Raw genomic sequence first — 19,183 nt, forward strand, 5'->3', positions numbered from 1 at the left:
CTATGTACAAGTTTTAAAGGAAAACATGTCTCACTTTGAAGAATCTTAGTGTGGACAGTTTTGTTAACAGACATTTTTTTTTGTTGGATCTTGCAGACATTGAGTATTACCGTTTGTTTTAATGCATTTGAATGCAGCGTCAGAGGCTGAAGGGTGACCTTTATAGAGGTTTATAAAACATTGTGGGGCATGGATAGGATAAATAGACAGTCTTTTCCCTGGGGTGGGGGAATCCAGAACTCGAGGGCATAGGTTTAGGGTGAGAGGGGAAAGATTTAAAAGGGACCTAAGGCGGCAACGTTTTCATGCAGATGGTACGTGTATGGAATGAACTACTAGAGGAAGTGGTGGAGGCTGGTATAATTACAACATTTTAAGTGCCATTTGGATGGGTACATGAATAGGAAGGGGCGAGAGGGATATGGGCAAAGTGCTGGCAAATGGGACTAAATTAGGATATCTAGTCAGTATGGATGAGTTGGACCAAAGGGTCTGTTTCTGGGCTGAATATCTCTATCCTGTGTGTCTTGTCCATGAAAATTTGAGTGCCTTATTTTTGTTTTTCTGTATACTTATTGTGAACTATATTAAATCAGGCTTTCATTAACTCATTTCTAAGTATTTCTTCATTTAGTATTTTACAGGAAAAACTTGATCAGCCTGTGTCAGCTCCGCCATCTCCAAGAGACATTTCCATGGAAATAGACTCACCAGAAAACATGATGCGGCATATCAGATTTTTGAAAAATGAGGTAGAGAGGCTAAAGAAACAACTCCGAGCTGCCCAGTTACAGCGTAAGCTCTATCATAAGTTGAAATGTCATGATGGAGGCAGGAACATGTTTCTTTTGCTGTCAAGTGTTTCTTTAAAATCAATTTAGCCAATAATGATATCATCTACTTGTTGTTAAATTGTCTCACTGCTATAGAAAGAAGAATGTATTTTCAGGGATTTGCTGGTACAGAAGGTTGGTTTGTCTCCTTTGTAGACTGGACTCAGTCATTCCAGCTCAACAGAGTTAAAGCCTGCAGCCATTTCTCCACTGTCACATGAGTCTTGTAGCATAAACCACTTCTAACTTAGCAGTATCTCTCAATGGTCATTTTGATCTAGGAGCAATGTTCTTTGGTTGTGGTTGTCACTAAATTGAATGAGTCTTTTTAACTCCATGCTAATGATTTGCCTTATTAATACTTGATATTAGCACTGGGGTGCCGGAAATGACATTTGTCCCATTCATTTGAGTACAAAGCCTCAGAATAGAATCATAAATTTAGTGCAGTTTCTCATTCGTTAATTCCCTTGCCCTGTGTATACTGAATATTAACGCAAATCCAGTCCCTCAGCAGATTCTAAAGAACGAAGATCCATTGGAATTGTGGGCAATGGAGTGATGTTGTCTCTGGACTAATCATCCAGAGATCCTGATTAATGTTTTCAGAACCTGGGTTCGAATCCATTGTTAATGGTGAAGTTTGAATTTAATTAATAAATTTAGAATTAAAAGCTTGTCTAATGGTGACCATGTACACATTATCAAATGTCATTTAAAAGAAAGTCATCTGGTTCTGTAATAATCTTCTTTTAGGGAACGGAATCTGGTTCAGTTCCATGGGATTCTAGATCCACAACAATCTGGTTAACTCTTAAACTTACTGGGTCATTTCAGAGGATAGCTGGTTAAAGCACTGCAGGTCAGGCAGCATCCAAGGAACAGGAAATTCGACGTTTCGAGCCAGAGCCCTTCAGGGGATTTCAGAGGATAGCTAAGATGAAGAGCAATTGGGTATGGGTAACGCATCCAGATCTTGTTCAGCAACACCCATGTACCACTAAGTAAAGAAGAAAAATACTTTATAAATGTTTTGAATGTAGCACTAATGAAGAGCTAGCAAATAGAATTGGAATTGATTTGTCCGATTGGTACTAATATTATCACTGGTATGGGTGTGAATGGCAGCCTTGTTTTGTTTTACAAAGTTCCTTTTATGCATCAACCATTGATTTCCTTTCTGAAGATCAAATATTCTGATCACTTGTTAGAATGGATGATTCAGTTCAAGTTCATTAAGGACTCCTGAGAATCCTGTTATTACTGAGGTGACACTGACTAGTGCTACATCAGCTTGGTGTTATAGGAGAAATTGCTGTGTGCATGCATGGCAGTAGCTGCAGTTCTGCTTCGATCAACACCATTTACGTCTTTGAACTTGATATTTTGTCCATTTGTTATGTACCTTTTTTTTGTTTTGATGTTCTTGGGTAATTTTCACCTAGTTTCTGTATTGTGCACTGGATCTCTAAATCTCTTAATTTGTCTGCGCCTCTGAATTGGCTGTCACAATTTGTCACGTGCACATTTTTCTCCTGACCCTTTCCCTTGACCCATTCCGACAGTTTTGCAATTAGTTTTGGAATGTTATGTTGACTTATTGTGCTTTTCTCAGTTGCAAACCTTGTGATACAATCAGCTGATACTAACTTCAAAACTTGCAGATACGGAGAAAATGGCACAGTATTTAGAAGAGGAACGTCACATGAGGGAAGAGAATCTGAGGCTCCAGCGAAAACTCCAAAGAGAAATGGAAAGGAGAGAGGCCCTTTGCAGACAGTTGTCAGAAAGCGAGTCTAGCTTAGAAATGGATGATGAAAGGTTAGTGTGATGGATGGTGCTTCTCTTGAGCTTTCTTTCTATTAGTTAACATGCAATGGAACAATTTAAAAAAAAATCCTGGTCAATTTTAATTCTGTTTTTAAAAAGTGTCTTCTGAAATGCATAATGCAATGTGAAAGCAGTGCAATCATTTTACGTTGATGTTTATAGAGTTGTAGAGATGTACAGCACGGGAAACAAACCCTTTGGTCCAACTCCTCCATGCTGACCAGATATCCCAATCCAATCGAGTCCCACCTGCCAGCACCCGTCCCATATCCCTCAAAACCCTTCTATTCATACACCCATCCAGATGTCTTTTAAATGTTGCAGTTGTACCAGCCTCCACCATTTCCTCTGGCAACTCATTCCATACCCATACTACCCTCTGTGTGAAAAAAATTGCCTCTTAGGTCTCTTTTATATCTTTCCCCTCTCAACCTAAACCTATGCCCTCTAATTTTGCACTCTTTCACTTGCCACAACCACGGGGAAGAGACTTTGTCTATTTATCCTCTCCATGCCCCTCATGATTTTATAAACCTTTATAGATGCTCCAGGGGAAACATCCTCTCCCAATGGCTCTAACCCTCCAACTTTGGCACCATCCTTGTAAATCTTTTCTGAACCCTTTCAAGTTCACAACATCCTTCTGGTAGGAGACCAGAATTGCACGCAATATTCCAACAGTGGCCTAATCAATGTCCTGTGCAGCTGCAACATGAACTCCCAACTCCTGTACTTAATACTCTGACCAATAAAGGAAAGCATACCAAATGCCGCCTTCAGTCTCCTTTCTACCTGCGACTCCACTTTCAAGGAGCTATGAACCTGCACTCCAAGGGCTCTTACCAGCAACACTCCCTAGGAACTTACCATTAAGTGTAGAAGTCCTGCTAAGATTTGCTTTCGCAAAATGTATCACCTCTCACTTAGCTAAATTAAACTCTATCTGCCACTTCTCAGCCCATCGACCATCTGATCAAGATCCCGTTGTAATCTGAGGTAACCTTCTTCGCTGCCCACTACACCTCAAATTTTGGTGTCATCTGCAAACTTATGAACTATACCTTTTATGCTCACATCCAAATCATTTATATAAATGATGAATAGTGGACTAGCGGTGATCCTTGGGGCACTCCACTAGTCACAGGCCTCCTGTTTGATACAGCCCCTCTACTACCACCCTCGTCTGCCACCTTCGAGCCAGTTCCGTATCCAAATGGCTAGTTCTTCCTATATGCCATGAGATGTGACCTTATGGGGAACCTTGTCGAATGCCTTACAGAAGTCCATATAAATCACGTCCACCACTCCAAGCTCATCAATCCTTTGTTATTTCTTCAAAAAACCCAATCAAGTTTGTGAGACAAAATTTCCCACGCACAAATCAATGTTGACTATCCCTAATCAGTCCTTACCTTTCCAAATATGTGTAAATTCTGTCCCTCAGGATTCTCTCCCAACAACTTGCCCACCATCGACACCACTGGTTTATAGTTCCCTGGCTTGTCCTTGCCACCCTTAAACAGTGGCACCACGTGAGACAACCTCCAGTCTTCTGGCACCTCACCTGTGACTATCGATGATACAAATATCTCAGCAATCACTTCCCTAGCTTGCCACAGAGTTCTAGGGTACACCTGATTTATCCACTTCTATGCATTTCAAGACATCCAGCTCTTCCTCCTCTGTAATATGGACATTTTTTCAAAATGTCACCATCTATTTCCCCACATTCTATATCATCCATGTCCTTTTCCACGGTAAACACTGATGCGAAATACTCAATTAGTATCTCTTGCAGCTCCACACAGGCCGTCTTGCTGATCTTTGAGGGGCCCTATTTTCTTCCTAGTTACCCTTTTGTCCTTAATGTGTTTGTAAAACATCTTTGGATTCTGTTTAACTCTATTTGCCAAAGCTATCTCATAATCCCCTTTTTGCCCTCCTTTATATTCTTCTGAAGATTCATTTGATCTATCTTGTCTATACCTGACACATGCTTCCTCCTTTTTCTTAACCAAACCCTCAATTTCTTTAGTTATCCAGCATTCCCTATGTCCCTCAGCCTTTCCTTTCACCCTAGCGGAAGTATACTGCCTATGGACGTATGTTATCTCATTTCTGAAGGCTTCCCATTTTCCAGCCATACCTTTTACCTGTGAACATCTGCCTCCAATCAGCTTTTGAGAGTTCTTGCCTAATACCGTCAAGATTATCTTTCTTCCAATTTAAAACTTCAACTTTTGGATCTGGTCTATTCTTTTCCATCTCTAATTTAAAATGAACAGAATTATGGTCGTTGGCCCCAAAGTGCTCCCCCACTGACACCTCTGTCACTTTTTCTAGTAGGTATATCCACATGCTGAATCAGAACGTTTTCTTGTACACACTTTACAAATTCCTCTCCATCAAACCCTTAACAGCATGGCAGTTCCAGTCTATGTCTGGAAAGTTAAAATCCTCTACCATAACCACCCTATTATTCTTACGACTGAAATCTCCTTACAAATTTGTTTCTCAATTTTCCTCTGACTATTAGGGGGTCGATAATACAAACCCAGTAAGGTGATCATCCCTTTCTTATTTCTCAGTTCAACCCAAATAACTTCCCTGGATGTATTTCTGGGAATATCCTCCCTCAGTCCAGCTGTAACGCCTTCCCATATCAAAACTTCCACTCCCCCTCCTCTCTTGCCTCCCTTTCTGTCCTTTCTGGGAGCATTTGTATCCTGGAACATTTAAGCTACCAATCTTGTTCATCGCTGAGCCATGTTTCTGTAATTGCTATGATATCCCAGTCCCATGTTCCTAATCATGCCCTGAGTTCATCTGCCTGTTAGGCCTGTTGCATTGAAATAAATGCAGTTTAATTTTTCAGTCTGACCTTGTTCCCTGCTTTGGCCCTGACTGTTTGACTTGCTTCTGTCTCAACTGTACCAGGCTCAGATTGATCACTTTACTCACTGTCTCCCTGATTTTCCCACCCTCCCCCCACCCCCACCCCCACCCCCAAAAAAAATTGTAATGCAAATCTCCCTGCCAATATATTAATCCCCTTCCAATTCAGGTGCAAACCATCCTCCTCATACAGCTCACTTTTACCCCAGAAGAGATTCCAATGATCCAAAATGTGAATCCTTCTCCCATACACCAGCTCCTCAGCCATGCATTCATATGCTCTCTCCTCCTATTCTTACCCTCATTAGCTCATAGCACTGGGAGTAATCTAGATATTACTACTCTCGAGGATCTCCTTTTTTAGATTCCTACCTAACTTTCTATATTCTCCCTTCAGAATCTCATCTGTTTTCCCTTCCTATATCATTGGTTCCAGTGTGTATAATGACTTCCTGCTGGTTCCTCTTCCCCCTTGAGAACATTCTGCACCCACTCTGAGATATTCTTGAACCTGGCAACAGCATTCTGATTTTTTGCTGCTGGTCTGTGCCTCTGACTAGAGAGTCCCCTAACACAGTGGATCTCTTGGAATCTGACGTACCCCTCATTACATTGGAGCCAGTCTCGATACCAGAAACTTGGTTGTTCATGCTACATCCCCCTGAGAATCCAGCATCCCCTACAGTTTCCAAAACAGCATACTTGTTTGAGATGAAGAAAGCCACAGAAGACTCCTGCACTACCTACCTACTTCTGTTATCTTTCCTGGAGTTAAACCATCTGTGACTGTGTATCTGCAACTTTTCTCCATTCCTTTAATGACCATCCATCACATCCCTTGTTGTTGTAAATTCCTCATTGTCTCTAACTGTCTCTCCAACCGATCCATTCAATCTGATGGGATTCACAACCTACGGCATTTATTGCAGATATAATCCTAACATGTAAACTCTCCCTAAACTCCCACATCCAACAAGAAGAGCATATCACTCTGATAAAGGCCATTTTTGCTTCTTACAATCTACAGACCCAGAAAATAGTGCTATCTTATTCTTCTACAAAACACTGCTCCAGGCTAACTTAATACTTTTGATTAAACTTCAAAAAAAAATCAAGAGACATATCTCAATAAAACATATATTCAAGAAAGAACCCACTCTACTCATTCCTGTAGACTGACTGTAAGGTCATACTTATCCGTTTCTGTGCTGTGACCTCTCCCAAACAGATAATCTTCTTCCAAGATTAGCTGTGAACTTCACTGTTTGTTAATCTTCCCAGACACACTCCGATGCACAGCAAAGGCAGTAATTGCACAGGTTCTCTGCTGTGTCAGTTGGAGTGTTATTCTCTCCCGCTCCCTCTCCTGCTCCCTCTCCCTCCCCCCCCCCTTCCCCCCCATCTCCCCCCCCCCCATGTGCTGTTACTTCTGAAAGTGCTGCTGTTTTGACTTTTTTTCTACATCAAAGTTCCAAAACAATGCAACAGCATATAAAACAATCACTGTGGCTCGTACAATTCGGGGAAATCACCTCCAACACCTAAAATATCTCAAAAGAGCCACCTGTTTCAGCCAGAAATTTTTCTTCTCCTCCATCTTGGATTGCCCAGAATCCTTTCTTTTCTGTAAGTTAATAGTAAATGTGATGAAAATTGACCTAAATCCAATATCCATCCTGTGCTTCATGTGGTCTCTTTCCAGTCCACAGCACTGAATTGTAATAGTCATTTTGATGACTGACGTGCTGTATGCTTGTCCTAGTTCACTTCCTGGTATCCTCTCAGCTATTTAGCTGATTTTTGCATCCTCTTCTCCGCAGTCCATTTCCACGACTTTTCAATCACATTGAAAATATTACATGTGCAGGAGCTTCGCCTCCCATTTCTACACATTTGCTTCTGCTTTTTGTACCCATTTAATTTCCATTCTGCATTAATATTTAGATAATTTGAAGCAGCTTCTAAATCCCAGCTCTCAACCTTGATTAATTCTAGAGAAGTTACAGCGCTTTCCTTTTAGCATCGTTACGTAGCTGAGCTTAAATATTTTGCCTTTAATTGACAAGAAGAGTAAAGCATTTGTTCTCCAGTTCCTACCTGCATGCTACTAATGTTGATATTAGATTAGATTCCCTACAGTGTGGAAACAGGCCCTTCGGCCCAATAAGTCCACACCGACCCTCCGAAGAGCAACCCACCCAGACCCATTTCCCTCTTACTAATGCCCTAACACTGTGGGCAATTTAGCATGGCCAATTCACCTAACTTGCACATCTTTGGACTGTGGGAGGAAACTGGAGCACCCAGAGGAAATCCACGCAGACATTGGGAGAATGTGCAAATTCCACACAGACAGTCACCCGAGGCTGGAATCGAACATGGGACCCTGGTGCTGTGAGGCAGCAGTGCTAACCACTGGGCCACCATACCGCCCAAAATTGATCAAACTTATTTGGTTTTTTAAGCTGGTTTTGGCTTTAGTCTCCTGGAGTCGGCTTATTGCTTTTTACGATCCAGTGGGCATTTTGAGTCTTTGCTTATTTTGAAGGCATCAGCTCAGTGCATAGATATCCTTCACTTGATCCCTTCCACTCTCCACCTCGTTCAGACCGACTTCCCTGTGTCCTCAAAAATTGACTTTAAGATTCTATCTTGCCTTAAAATCTTTCCGTGGCTGGCCTCATTCCCAGCCTGTCTTTATGGATTTCAACTTTGTCTTGTTGCAAGCCACCTTCTGTTGTGCTACCTTATTCCAGTTTCCCCACTTCCTGTGTTCTAAAAGCACTGGCTGATGTTATCCTGTCCTCTGCAACTCTTCTCAAATATTCTGATTTGGCAGTTCTCCCATGGATTTCAATTACCTCTTCAAGCATTTTTTTTTAAAAAACTGACCACTTTTTGGTTTCTTAATCACCTTCAGTGTTCTCTTTTTTACCAACTAAGCACTTTGAGGCTTCCTTGCATCCGGGCGTCAATGATTCTCTCTTCTGCCATTACACCTTAGAATGTATTGCAGTTGAATCAGGGAACTTCTCATCTGCCTGGCTGAATCTACACTGCTAAGTGCTTTTGCAACCGAAGCAATCTTACAGCTATCTGAATCTTTCATTGAAAGGGAAACGCATTAAAATGATTTTAACAATGTTGACAGATCTAAATTTTAGATGTAAATGTGTTTGTTATACTGCAGCAAGAGAACAAGACACTAAAAAGCTTCAGTCAATGAGATACTTTTGAAGTGCTGTGACTGTGGTCGGAAACAAAGGTTCCAAATTAGCAAACCTCGGTTACAAATGCAAACTGAATTAAATTTCCACCTCCCTGCATCATACAAGGTAGTATTCCTCCAAAGTTTAATTCATTTATCACCATGCAAGAGCTGCATAAATGAATAGCTGAGCTCAGCCTTCTATTTATAGACAAGTAGACGGAGATGATCGAATAACCACAGGACTCACTGATTCTCTCGCTGGTTCAGGTACAGGTGTTTAGAGATAGCTAGCCAAAGGAATTACTGAGTTGGCATCATTGCTGTGTAAAATTTATGCAAGATATTGTTGATTTTTATTAACTGGTGAAGTGCAGTAACAAAACTTCAGTAAGACTTGAGCCTATTCTGGTTTTACACATTGTAGCATAACGTTGAGTCTACCTCCCAAAGGAAACCTGAAGTGGGATTTTTCATATGCTTTTGTATTCATATGCTTTTTGCCTATAAGCAGATGGGTCATGTCTCTCTGAACCATTGTTAAAGAACTCCCTTGTGCTTCATGCATTGTTTACTAAGATGTGGCGCACACCGTTGATCCTTCGCACCAGGTTCCAATTATGCAGCTTGCTGTTTAGAGGTGGTTAATGATGTGCAATAACTCATTGATTATTTTCAGTTTCAAAATTGGGATACAAATTTTACTGGGGTATTTTGCTCAAAAGAATTTGAGTGAGTAAATGAGATATTTTGATCATTTCTATTGGTCGAATCTTTGATACTCGTGATTTTGTGTAACATATAACGTAATATATGTGGTGGCTTAGTCAGCTCTCATGTTTTTCCAGATATTTTAATGAGATGTCTGCACAGGGACTTAGACCTCGCACTGTATCCAGTCCAATCCCTTACACGCCATCTCCGAGTTCCAGCAGGCCTATATCTCCTGGTATGTATAGTCTTGATATACTTGCCTGAATTACAAATTTTTACGATCTTCCAGTGCTGTATTCTTCTAGATAAGTGGAGAGTAATGTCCATGTGAAAACTCTAAGAAAAGCTTCCAGGCGACTGAGTGTCCAGTGGAGTTGCCTCAGGTAACACTAAGCAAGACAGAAAAAATGATGCCAGAGTCAATTCCTGGCAATTTGGGATCTTTAGAGTTAATTTTCATGCTCGTTAGTGGGAAGTAGACTAGCAACTTACAATAACAAAAACTAATTGATGAAACAGCAGGTCTGGCATTGTCTCTGGGAAGGAAGCAGAGTTGACATTTAGAGTTCAGTACTGGAATCAGGAAGAATTTACAGTTCCTGATTTTGATTAATGTCCAGAGTTTCATAATGATTGCAATAACCTTCTGATACTTTGGTTCACATTTGGTAGAGTATCACTGGACTGAACAGTGGGCCCCCACATGTGGAGAGGATGAAAGGGAAAGGGCAGGAGGTGACGCACTGAAATTAGCTATTTGAAATAAATAATACTTCATTACTCATAATACTTGCAACCTGTTTCATAAGAGGCTTCCAGATGGTGTTGAGGGAAAATATTCCTCTTTAAACAAAAGAACGTCTGACTACTAAATAATGTTCATGAGAGTTGCAATCATAGATTGCTGTTTGTGTTTGAGGTGGGGGATGAAAATTTGAATCGCTCTCTGTCATACCTTGTACAACATTCTTCAACTGAGTTTTGCTGGGTTAAGCTGTGTGTTTTTAATTTGTCTAAAAGCATGCTGACATCAGAGGGAGCCAGAAATGAACTAATTCTGCTCAAAAAGCAGAGCGCACAGGACTGTGTAAAAATGACTTTATGCTGTTTGTGAAGAAAGTAATACTTCAGTAAATAATAAAACTTACATTGTACTTTGATCCAAGCAGTTAATGGAAAATAACCAGAGCTGTGTGTGAATACTTTCTAGGACTATCTTATGCAAGCCACAGTGTTGGTTTCACTCCTCCTACTACTTTGACTCGTGCTGGAATGTCCTATTACACATCACCTGGTCTTCATGTACAGCATATGGGAACTTCACATGGTATTGCGGTGAGTAAAGATGTTGGTGAATTCCATCTGTTCATTTATGATTATAGTTTTGTGCATGGTGGAAGGATGACCAACTAATTAACTGGAACAGTTCATGCAAAAATGGAGTTTTTTATCCTTGCATGGAATGTGGGAATCACTGGCACTTTTATTGCTCATCCTTAAATTATCCTTGAAGCTCGTGGTGATCTGCATTATTGAAATGCTGCAATCCAAGTCGGAGTAGGTGCAGCAGTGCTGTTACAAAAGGAGTTCCAGAAATTTGACCCAACAGCAGAGTAGTTTCAGTGATTATAGTCAGCCTGGTGAGTGACTTGGAGGAGAAGTCACTATTTCAGCCTTTACTTTCAAGGTGATAGAAATTGTAGGTTTGGAAGACGCTGTCGAAGGAGGCTTGATGATTTGCAGTTGAGCGTGTTTGAGGTGGTGTAAACTGCTGCCGTTGTATCAGTGGTGAAGACTGAATGTTTGAGATGGTGTTGATCAAGCATACTGCTATGACCTTGATGGTAGACAAGCAGGAGGCTGGAAGAACACAGCAAACCAGGCAGCATCAGGACATGAAGTCAAGCTTCTTGAGTGTTTTTTGGAAGTGCACTCATCCAGGCAAGTGTGGGGTATTTCATCACACTCCAACTTGTGCCTTACAGGTAGTGGGCAGGCTCTGGGGACATTAGTGGTGAGTTTTTCATCTCAGAATTCCCAATTTGATCTGTATTTATATGGCTGATCCAGTTCCGTTTCTGGTCACTGATAACATACATGGTAATTTGACAATGCTAATGCCATTGAATATCATGGGGTGAGAGTTAGATTCTCTGAAGTACAAGAGAGCTTCTGCCATTTGCGTGGTGCAGTTGCTACAAATGAGCCCAAGTTAGAATGATGTTCTCATCATACTGTTTATGGACACTACTTCTGTACCTGAGGAGTTGTGAAGCTGCTGATCACTGTGGAATCAAGAGCAAACGTTGCAATTTCTGATTTTGTGGTGGAGAGGATAATTGACAAAGGAACCGAAGATGCTTTGTCCAAGGACACCAGCCTAAGGAAATCCTCCAGTGATGTACTTGAACCAGGAAGATTGACCTTCAGTAAACCAAAACCACCTGAGCTAACGGTATTAAGTGAAGTGCTTGCTTAAGAGCAAGATTATTTATATTGTTTTAAATTCAACTCTATCTGAAAGACAGTATTTCTGACAATGCAGAATGAAATAGCAAGAAGGAATTATAAACTCTGCTTGGAAAACAGATTTGCTTGAAAGCTAAGCGATGATTAGTTGGATGCGGGTGTTTAATGTTATTGTTAAATCAAGGAAGTGGGGAGGATAGGAATGAACAAGGGTCTGGAAGGTTTACATGGAGGAATATAACAAAGTATTAGAGAAATTCATGGAGCATAATAAAGTATATAAACACCAGACAGGTTTCTGGGGTGACTGAGGTGCACAAGAGATCTCATTAAAACAAACTTCTGACAGGGCTGGATAAACTGGATGTAGGGTGCTGGTCCCGTGGCAGGGGATATTTTAATAGCCCACATTTACATCTAACTGAGAGTTAGAAAAAAGTAATTTTTTTGCAATGTTTGAAACCTCAGTCATTCAGATAAGATTTTGAAATCAGTTGAGGTATGGTTTTGATTTTGGAGGAGTTGGGCAATTGGATCTCTGTAAGGGTATGTCTTGATCTATTTAAATAAGATAATGTTTGCTTGGCATTGACAACTTCAGGCAACTATCCATGTGCTCAGAGTCTGAATACTTACAGATGCAACTCGTTCAGGAAATACAGTCTTGAGATGTTTTCTCAATCACACTTTTTTTTTAAAAGCTTTAACCCTGAAGCAATTTAAAGGGTTTTATTTTTAGAATGAAGAGTGATTAGCTGAGCAGCTTGTTCTGAACAATCTGATCTCGAGCTCAGCATTTCAGATTGTTTCCCTCCAAACAAAAGAAGCACCTCTTCAAGCTAGTCACTGTTTAAAACAGTGTTACATGAGTCTACTGCAAAGCAAGCAGTTACCACTAGTGTGCTGGCCATGATTTAGACGAAGCCTTGTTTAATAAAGAAATCCATTTTCCAGTGAGCTTTTAATAATCTCTTAAACCACTTTATTACCACAAATGCTGAAATGCATCCACTTTCCACCGTCCTTCAAACTTTAAATCCTCCAAGCAGTACTTAAATTTAATGCAACTTCGTAACAATTCATCATTATTTGATTTTCAATAGAGTTAATGTAACAGTATTGATAAATGGTTCCATTACATATGTGGGATGTAAAGGTATACTGGGAATTGTACCCAGACAGAATTCACTTGGATAGCAATAAGAAATTGGAAGAGAATTGTTACGGTTTTCAGTGAGCATTATGAACCACCAAATGGATGATGACTGAGAGGTGTACTTTCCATATGTCCAATTATCAAATGACGAATTATATATCACCTGTTCCCTTTTCCTCAAAAAAAGTACCCTTTTTACTGCTTGAAGTGTTAAGAAACTATTTAACTCCACCTTTAAATATATTTCATGACATTGCCTTTCACTGCTCTTTTGGGAGGGGCATTTCACACAGGCCTGAAACAGTTCAGAAACGCTTTACAAAAATATTCCCAGGGTTGGAAGGTTTGAGCTATACATGAGGCTGAATAAGCTGGGACTGTTTTCCCTGAAGCGTGGGAGACCGAGGGGTGACCTTCTCAAAGTTTATAAAATCTTAACTGGCGTGGATAGGATAAATAGACAAGGACCTTTCCCCGGGGTGGGTGAGACTAGAACTAGAGGGCATAGGGTTAGGATGAGAAGGGAAAGATGTAAAAGGGATCTAAGGGGCAATTACTTCACACAGAGGGTGGTATGTGTATGGAATGAGCTGCCCGGGGAAGAGGTGGCAGCAACTTTGACCACAATGTTTGTTTCAGTCCTCAAGCAAGCAGATTGTAGCATGGAACTTGAACAGAGTTGATGACATAGCTATGAAAAAGCGAGAGGATAAACAGTTGTTTATTCGGTGCACAAGCATTTTCACATCCAAATTCTGAGGATGCTTTGACATGCTCGCATTTAAAGTAAGCGAGGACAGCTATATTGAAATGCATGTATTGTTTAAAAAAATTAATATGTTTTTGAAGAGGTATGCCAGCTCCATCATAAGGCTGAAATGGATATTCGAAAGGCAGTTGATAGTGTTTCATAATATTGCATAGAAAAATCCAGGAATAAGGGCATGGATTGAAAGTTACTTGAAGAAGCACCTCTTAAAGCAAATCACTGTTTAAAACCGTGATACATGAGTCTATTGCAAAGCAAGCAGTTACCACTAGTGTGCTGAGAAGAAACTTGCTTCAATAAAAGAAATCCATTTTCCAGTGAGCTTTTAATAATCTCTTAAACCACTTTATTACCACAATTCCGGAAATGCATCCATTTCCATCGTCCTTCCAAATTTAAATCGGGTAGATTGAAGGTAGATTGAAATTGTAGATTCATCATGATAGTGGTAGTGATGTAAGCTTGATTCTACTTCAGATGGACGGTGTCGTCTATTCTGATTCATTGGGTTTTGATGTGACTGAGCAGGCTGATTTTTGATCCTTAGATCTTTGGGTAGACAGGACAGGATATCTCATGAGGGACCCAAAGTGCAGAACCAAAAACCAGAATTGCTGAAAAACCTCAGCGGGTCTGTCAGCATCTGTGGAGAGAAGTTGGAGTTAACAGTTTGGGTGCATTGACCCTTCTTCAGACCCAGAGTGCAGATTTACTTCTCCCATGCCAAACCTCTGTCTTATTGTGGAGACATTTGGACTCTGTGATGTACCTCGTTGTACAATTTGTCACCATTTTGAGCAATTGATAGCAAGCTTCTGCCAATCGCTTCAGTGTGGCTGCACTTCGAGAGAGTTTGTATGTCTCTGCTGTTTTCATTTGCCCTTCCTGGAATAATGGCTACTTGAGTGTTGAGAAATCTGGACCTGGCAAGACAGACACTTCACTTCCATCTGGGCCCTGTGTCCAGTTAATAATAATTGGTTTTGTGAGAGTTTGCTTGAATGTTTGTGGAGCTGGCTTCAGAGCAAGAGCATAAGGACTCATCTACTCAACCAGTAATCCCACAATGGCAGCTGATTTGCTCCAAGCTGTCTCCAGTATCCTGTAGTAGAATCGATGGGTGAACCACCATCAATGAGATTGTTGCTTCAAGCAATTGGACAGATGAGAAACAACAAAGTCCATGGTTCTGAATTTCAGCTGAGATTTTCAAAGCTTGTCAGGGTTTGCTGTGCTGAAGACACCATGCACTCATCCTGTGGGAGTGATCAGAATGGTGCACCCTTGCCTAATATAGAGGGAAAATTCTGTGGCTGAGGAAATCTGCCCAGGGATTCAGCAAATATTGTGGATCTTTTCCAAGAAGTATCTATGACGTTATTTTTGTTGCCATACAAATCCGAGGAAAATGCCAACCTTGAAACTAGGATCTCTCCGTTGCCTTCGTCAACCTGACCGAAATACGTAACGGAGTAAATTGAGAGTTTCTTTGGATTGTGTTCCACAGAGGCCTCTTCACAATCCTGCAACTGTTGCATGACATGACAGCTGAGATTATTTCCACTGAAACACAAAGGCCAAGGGACCTAATAGTGATTTTTAATGTGATCATGGGTTTTGATGGGTTAAGAATGAACAGTATTCTCTGAGAGTTACTCAAGTGAAGAGAACGGTTTAACATTGTGATAAATGTCTTTGCAATGTGTGTATGCTTTTGAGTGAAGATAAGAATAGACCTACTTGTTATGCATGTTTCTTCACTCTTCTCCACCTCCAAAAAATGGTCTGTCTGCTTGTAAGTATTAAAAAAACTGGAATTTTATCTTCAACCCATGTCAAAGAATCTCTTCCTGTACCATTGATCTGTCCTTTTCCTTGGCGGTTGTCAGAGATTGAGCCATGCTGCTTGCAACCTCGGTTTGGATATTTGACCCTCTGATGAGGTGATTCCCACCCATCTACATTATTACAGTGGTCACTTATTTGCCTTTTCTCTTTCTATCTCTGCCACATTGCCACACTCTCTCAATCCTAAGTGTGTCTGCTGTTGGAAGCTTCAGTCTGGGTTTGTAGCCTTGGTTGACTACTCATTCTCTTTGAGTAAAAAGTGAGGTCTGCAGATGCTGGAGATCAGAGCTGAAAATGTGTTGCTGGTTAAAGCGCAGTAGGTTAGGCAGCATCCAAGGAACAGGAAATTCGACGTTTCGGCCAGAGCCCTTCCTCAGGGCTCTGGCCCGAAACGTCGAATTTCCTGTTCCTTGGATGCTGCCTGACCTGCTGTGCTTTAACCAGCAACACATTTTCAGCGCTACTCATTCTCTTCCCCCACCATATGTACATGTTTTCAAGATAATTTAAAGCTCTGCCAGCCCTGTGCTAACTTCCAATGTTCCTTACTTGCTAATCTAGTTTCTGTCCAGCAAAGCTTTGATTTCAAAATATTCCCCTTGCTTTTAAATTTTCTAATGGCCTTCCCCATCCCATCAGTAATTTCCTTTCTTAGGCCTCTGTCTGCTTCACTAACACTTTGCTTTCTCAGATTGAGCACAAACAGTGAAACTGTTAACATTTTCAGATGTTATTGTTCATGTTTCATCATTTGTAATGCATCCTTGGAGCTGAGCCTCCTTCAGTTTGTGAGCTGTTCTTTTGTAAGTAATTCTGGGCAGCAGAGTAGGTCCTGTTTGAAGTGACTTTGGAAAAGTTTTGATCTGTATGGTTCTAACCCCGTGTCCTGAAGCTTACTTGCATCTGTTTGTTTTGCAGAGGCCTTCCCCAAGAAGAAGCAACAGCCCTGACAAATTCAAACGCCCGACACCTCCGCCCTCCCCAAACACACAGACAGTGGTTCAGCTGCCACCGCCACCACCTCCGCCAGTCCAGCCAGCGCTTCAGTGTGCAGCATCCCAACCAGCCCATCCCCAGCCTTCAGCATATCCTCCTGCTCCTCCTCCGCCATAACGTGCATGTGCTGTGAAGCAACAGCACCCAGAGTGGACTGATGACATAAAAGCAGTTTACTAAAGCCAAAGGCTTAACTGGCATCTTTTGGATTTGACTTATTTGCACTGAGATTATATAGGCTTCACCGCTAACTGTGTTGTAAATGTTTGTCTGGAGGGCAGCCAGTGTTGTTTGTCCACAACACTAATTTACTGCATTTTTGTCAGTGTTGACTGGAACCTCATGCACAGCCTTCATCTTGTTGCTTCAGATATCTGCCACATCCATTTGGTGATAACAGTACACAATTGAATGTCCTGATGGTTCCAAAGCTTCATTCCACAGATTCGTAAAACAAAACACACGCACACACTTACACAAGAAGACCTTTTGATGATTTTCATTACAAATTTTGCAGCAATTGCAAGCATGATGTGTCTTGTTTTCTAGGCTGTGTTTATGCTTCAGTGTTAATGCTTTTGTGTCTTGTTGGGTTTTGCCAAGCATTTACAGAATTAGCACTACATTTTGGAGCAAAGTGGCAACGGAGTTATAGGGGAAATATTGAGATTTGTCAAGCACCATCACTAAATCTAATGTCTACAGGTGGTCTGATTTGTATCCAAATAAACACCATATAAGCTTAATACAGATTCAGTATTGAATTTCTGCCATGTGCTGTGACTGCTTTTATTTCCCAGCAAAACCAGTTTTGGCGAATCAGTACCATTTTGGCAAGGATCATTTTCCAAGTTTACTTAACAAATTTATTGTGGATCTGGCTTGTGGCAACAGGAAATATCAATAATGTTTCATATTTCAATCCAGCAATTAACATTTTTTGATGTAAACTGTAAACTTGGGTTTTAATGTCTGTGGGCTTTGTAGATGGTAAATCATTTAGACAAGCAAACTGGCGTGTTGTGCTGATTTTTTGAGCGACTGTTGCCTGCTGTAAAATATCTGCTTTTGACGACTAGAAATCATCAGCTGAAATATTGGTGGATCCTGCGAATTCAAATACCATGTTGAAAGAACAAATAGTTTTTATTTGCTGCCAAATCAGTTTTTATTAGGATTTGAAGATGTAACTGAAAAAAAAGTAACTGTTTTGAACAGATGCTTTGTGGTGTAATCTGCTAACTGAGGTGGAATCCTTTCCAGTTACCAAGGTATGATGCAATTGTAGTCAAATAATTCGGTATTGCTTGGTAGTTAAGGGGCAGGCTGCGGAGAGGGCAAGTTCTTGGTTGTAATGAAAGCTTCAATAATACGTAAACTGGTACACTGTACAAAAGGGAGTAACCGCAAGTATAATTTTCCATTCATCCAACAAAAATAAATTGTTTGGTTTCACTTTGCAGCAGCGTCAAAAATGTAAGTGTCCTCCTTTGAAACAAAAAGAGAAGCACCATGCTGGGGAGAGGGCTGTGAAGAGAACAGGTAGCTGCCATCTGTGTTTTGTGCCATTGTTTACAACAAACCTAGATATGTTTATGCTGGGTAGTTAACACTTGGCTGAGGTACTTGGAGCACAAAGCCAATTTTGGCCTCTGTGTTGAGGTAACTTCTCAAAGCCTAGGCAGCCAGCTGTGATTCTGCAGATGGGTCTGGGTGGCAGGGCCAATTGACCTGATTTCTTGCCCCGATTGCTGTCAGCTGACTTGAAACTCTGCCTGTGGATGTTAGATAAGAGCAAGATCAAGTTCAGTTTCAACGTCCCAGTATTGTCAAGAATGCTGTCAATCCACTGTTGATATTCACCATATAAATAGAGTTTTAAAACATTGTCCGATCAGGACTGGAATGCTTACCAAGTCCAAATAAATCCCCAACCTTTGCGGATACTAATGCAGAGAGGTAGCTTGTGGTTCCCCAGACCCATAAGGTTGGTGTACAGAGGGATGCTGATTTAATTTAGTGATAGGTACAGCACATCCTGATAAGATCAACTGGGGTATTTCTAGTGTACAATAGTTTGGTTAGTGTATATACTATACATAACTTGGGTACTGAGACTATCTCAGCTGTGGTCAAGTCCTACTGTGACCAAAACAAAGTTGACCTTTTTATTATGAGGTTTTAGCCATGGTCTTCTGGATAATAATGTGAAATCAAACCATTCCTTTCTGTGGAAACTACAAATCGGAGTGTACTTAAAAGTTTACCCAAAGTGGTTGCAGGAGTACAAAATCTACTGGCAGGATTTTGAAAGATGCATTGCTCCAACCATCATGGGGAAGTTCAGACCAAGTGCATCCTTGTGGCTCTTCCCCAAACACACGATCAGTCCACTGTACCCATGTTTAGCTGGTCTACCATCTCCAAACGACCCAAATTCCAAGGTTTTGTAGCACTGGACCGGA

The 19,183-nt window shown here is 40.9% G+C and overlaps 1 protein-coding gene across 1 annotated transcript in view; it reads left to right on the forward strand.

The window, feature by feature from the left end:
- The window catches only part of ccdc6b (coiled-coil domain containing 6b), a 61,236-nt gene extending 43,772 nt beyond the window's left edge, over positions 1-17,464 (forward strand). Inside the window, exons 5-9 of the mRNA XM_060841866.1 lie at positions 635-795; positions 2,498-2,654; positions 9,615-9,715; positions 10,691-10,815; positions 16,641-17,464. Coding sequence (XP_060697849.1) covers positions 635-795; positions 2,498-2,654; positions 9,615-9,715; positions 10,691-10,815; positions 16,641-16,835 — 739 coding nt within the window. The 3' untranslated portion in view covers positions 16,836-17,464. The remainder of the gene's footprint in view (positions 1-634; positions 796-2,497; positions 2,655-9,614; positions 9,716-10,690; positions 10,816-16,640) is intronic.
- The last annotated feature ends 1,719 nt before the right edge of the window (positions 17,465-19,183 follow it).

The sequence above is a fragment of the Hemiscyllium ocellatum genome, chromosome 22, assembly GCF_020745735.1.
Source record: "Hemiscyllium ocellatum isolate sHemOce1 chromosome 22, sHemOce1.pat.X.cur, whole genome shotgun sequence".
NCBI lineage: Eukaryota > Metazoa > Chordata > Chondrichthyes > Orectolobiformes > Hemiscylliidae > Hemiscyllium > Hemiscyllium ocellatum.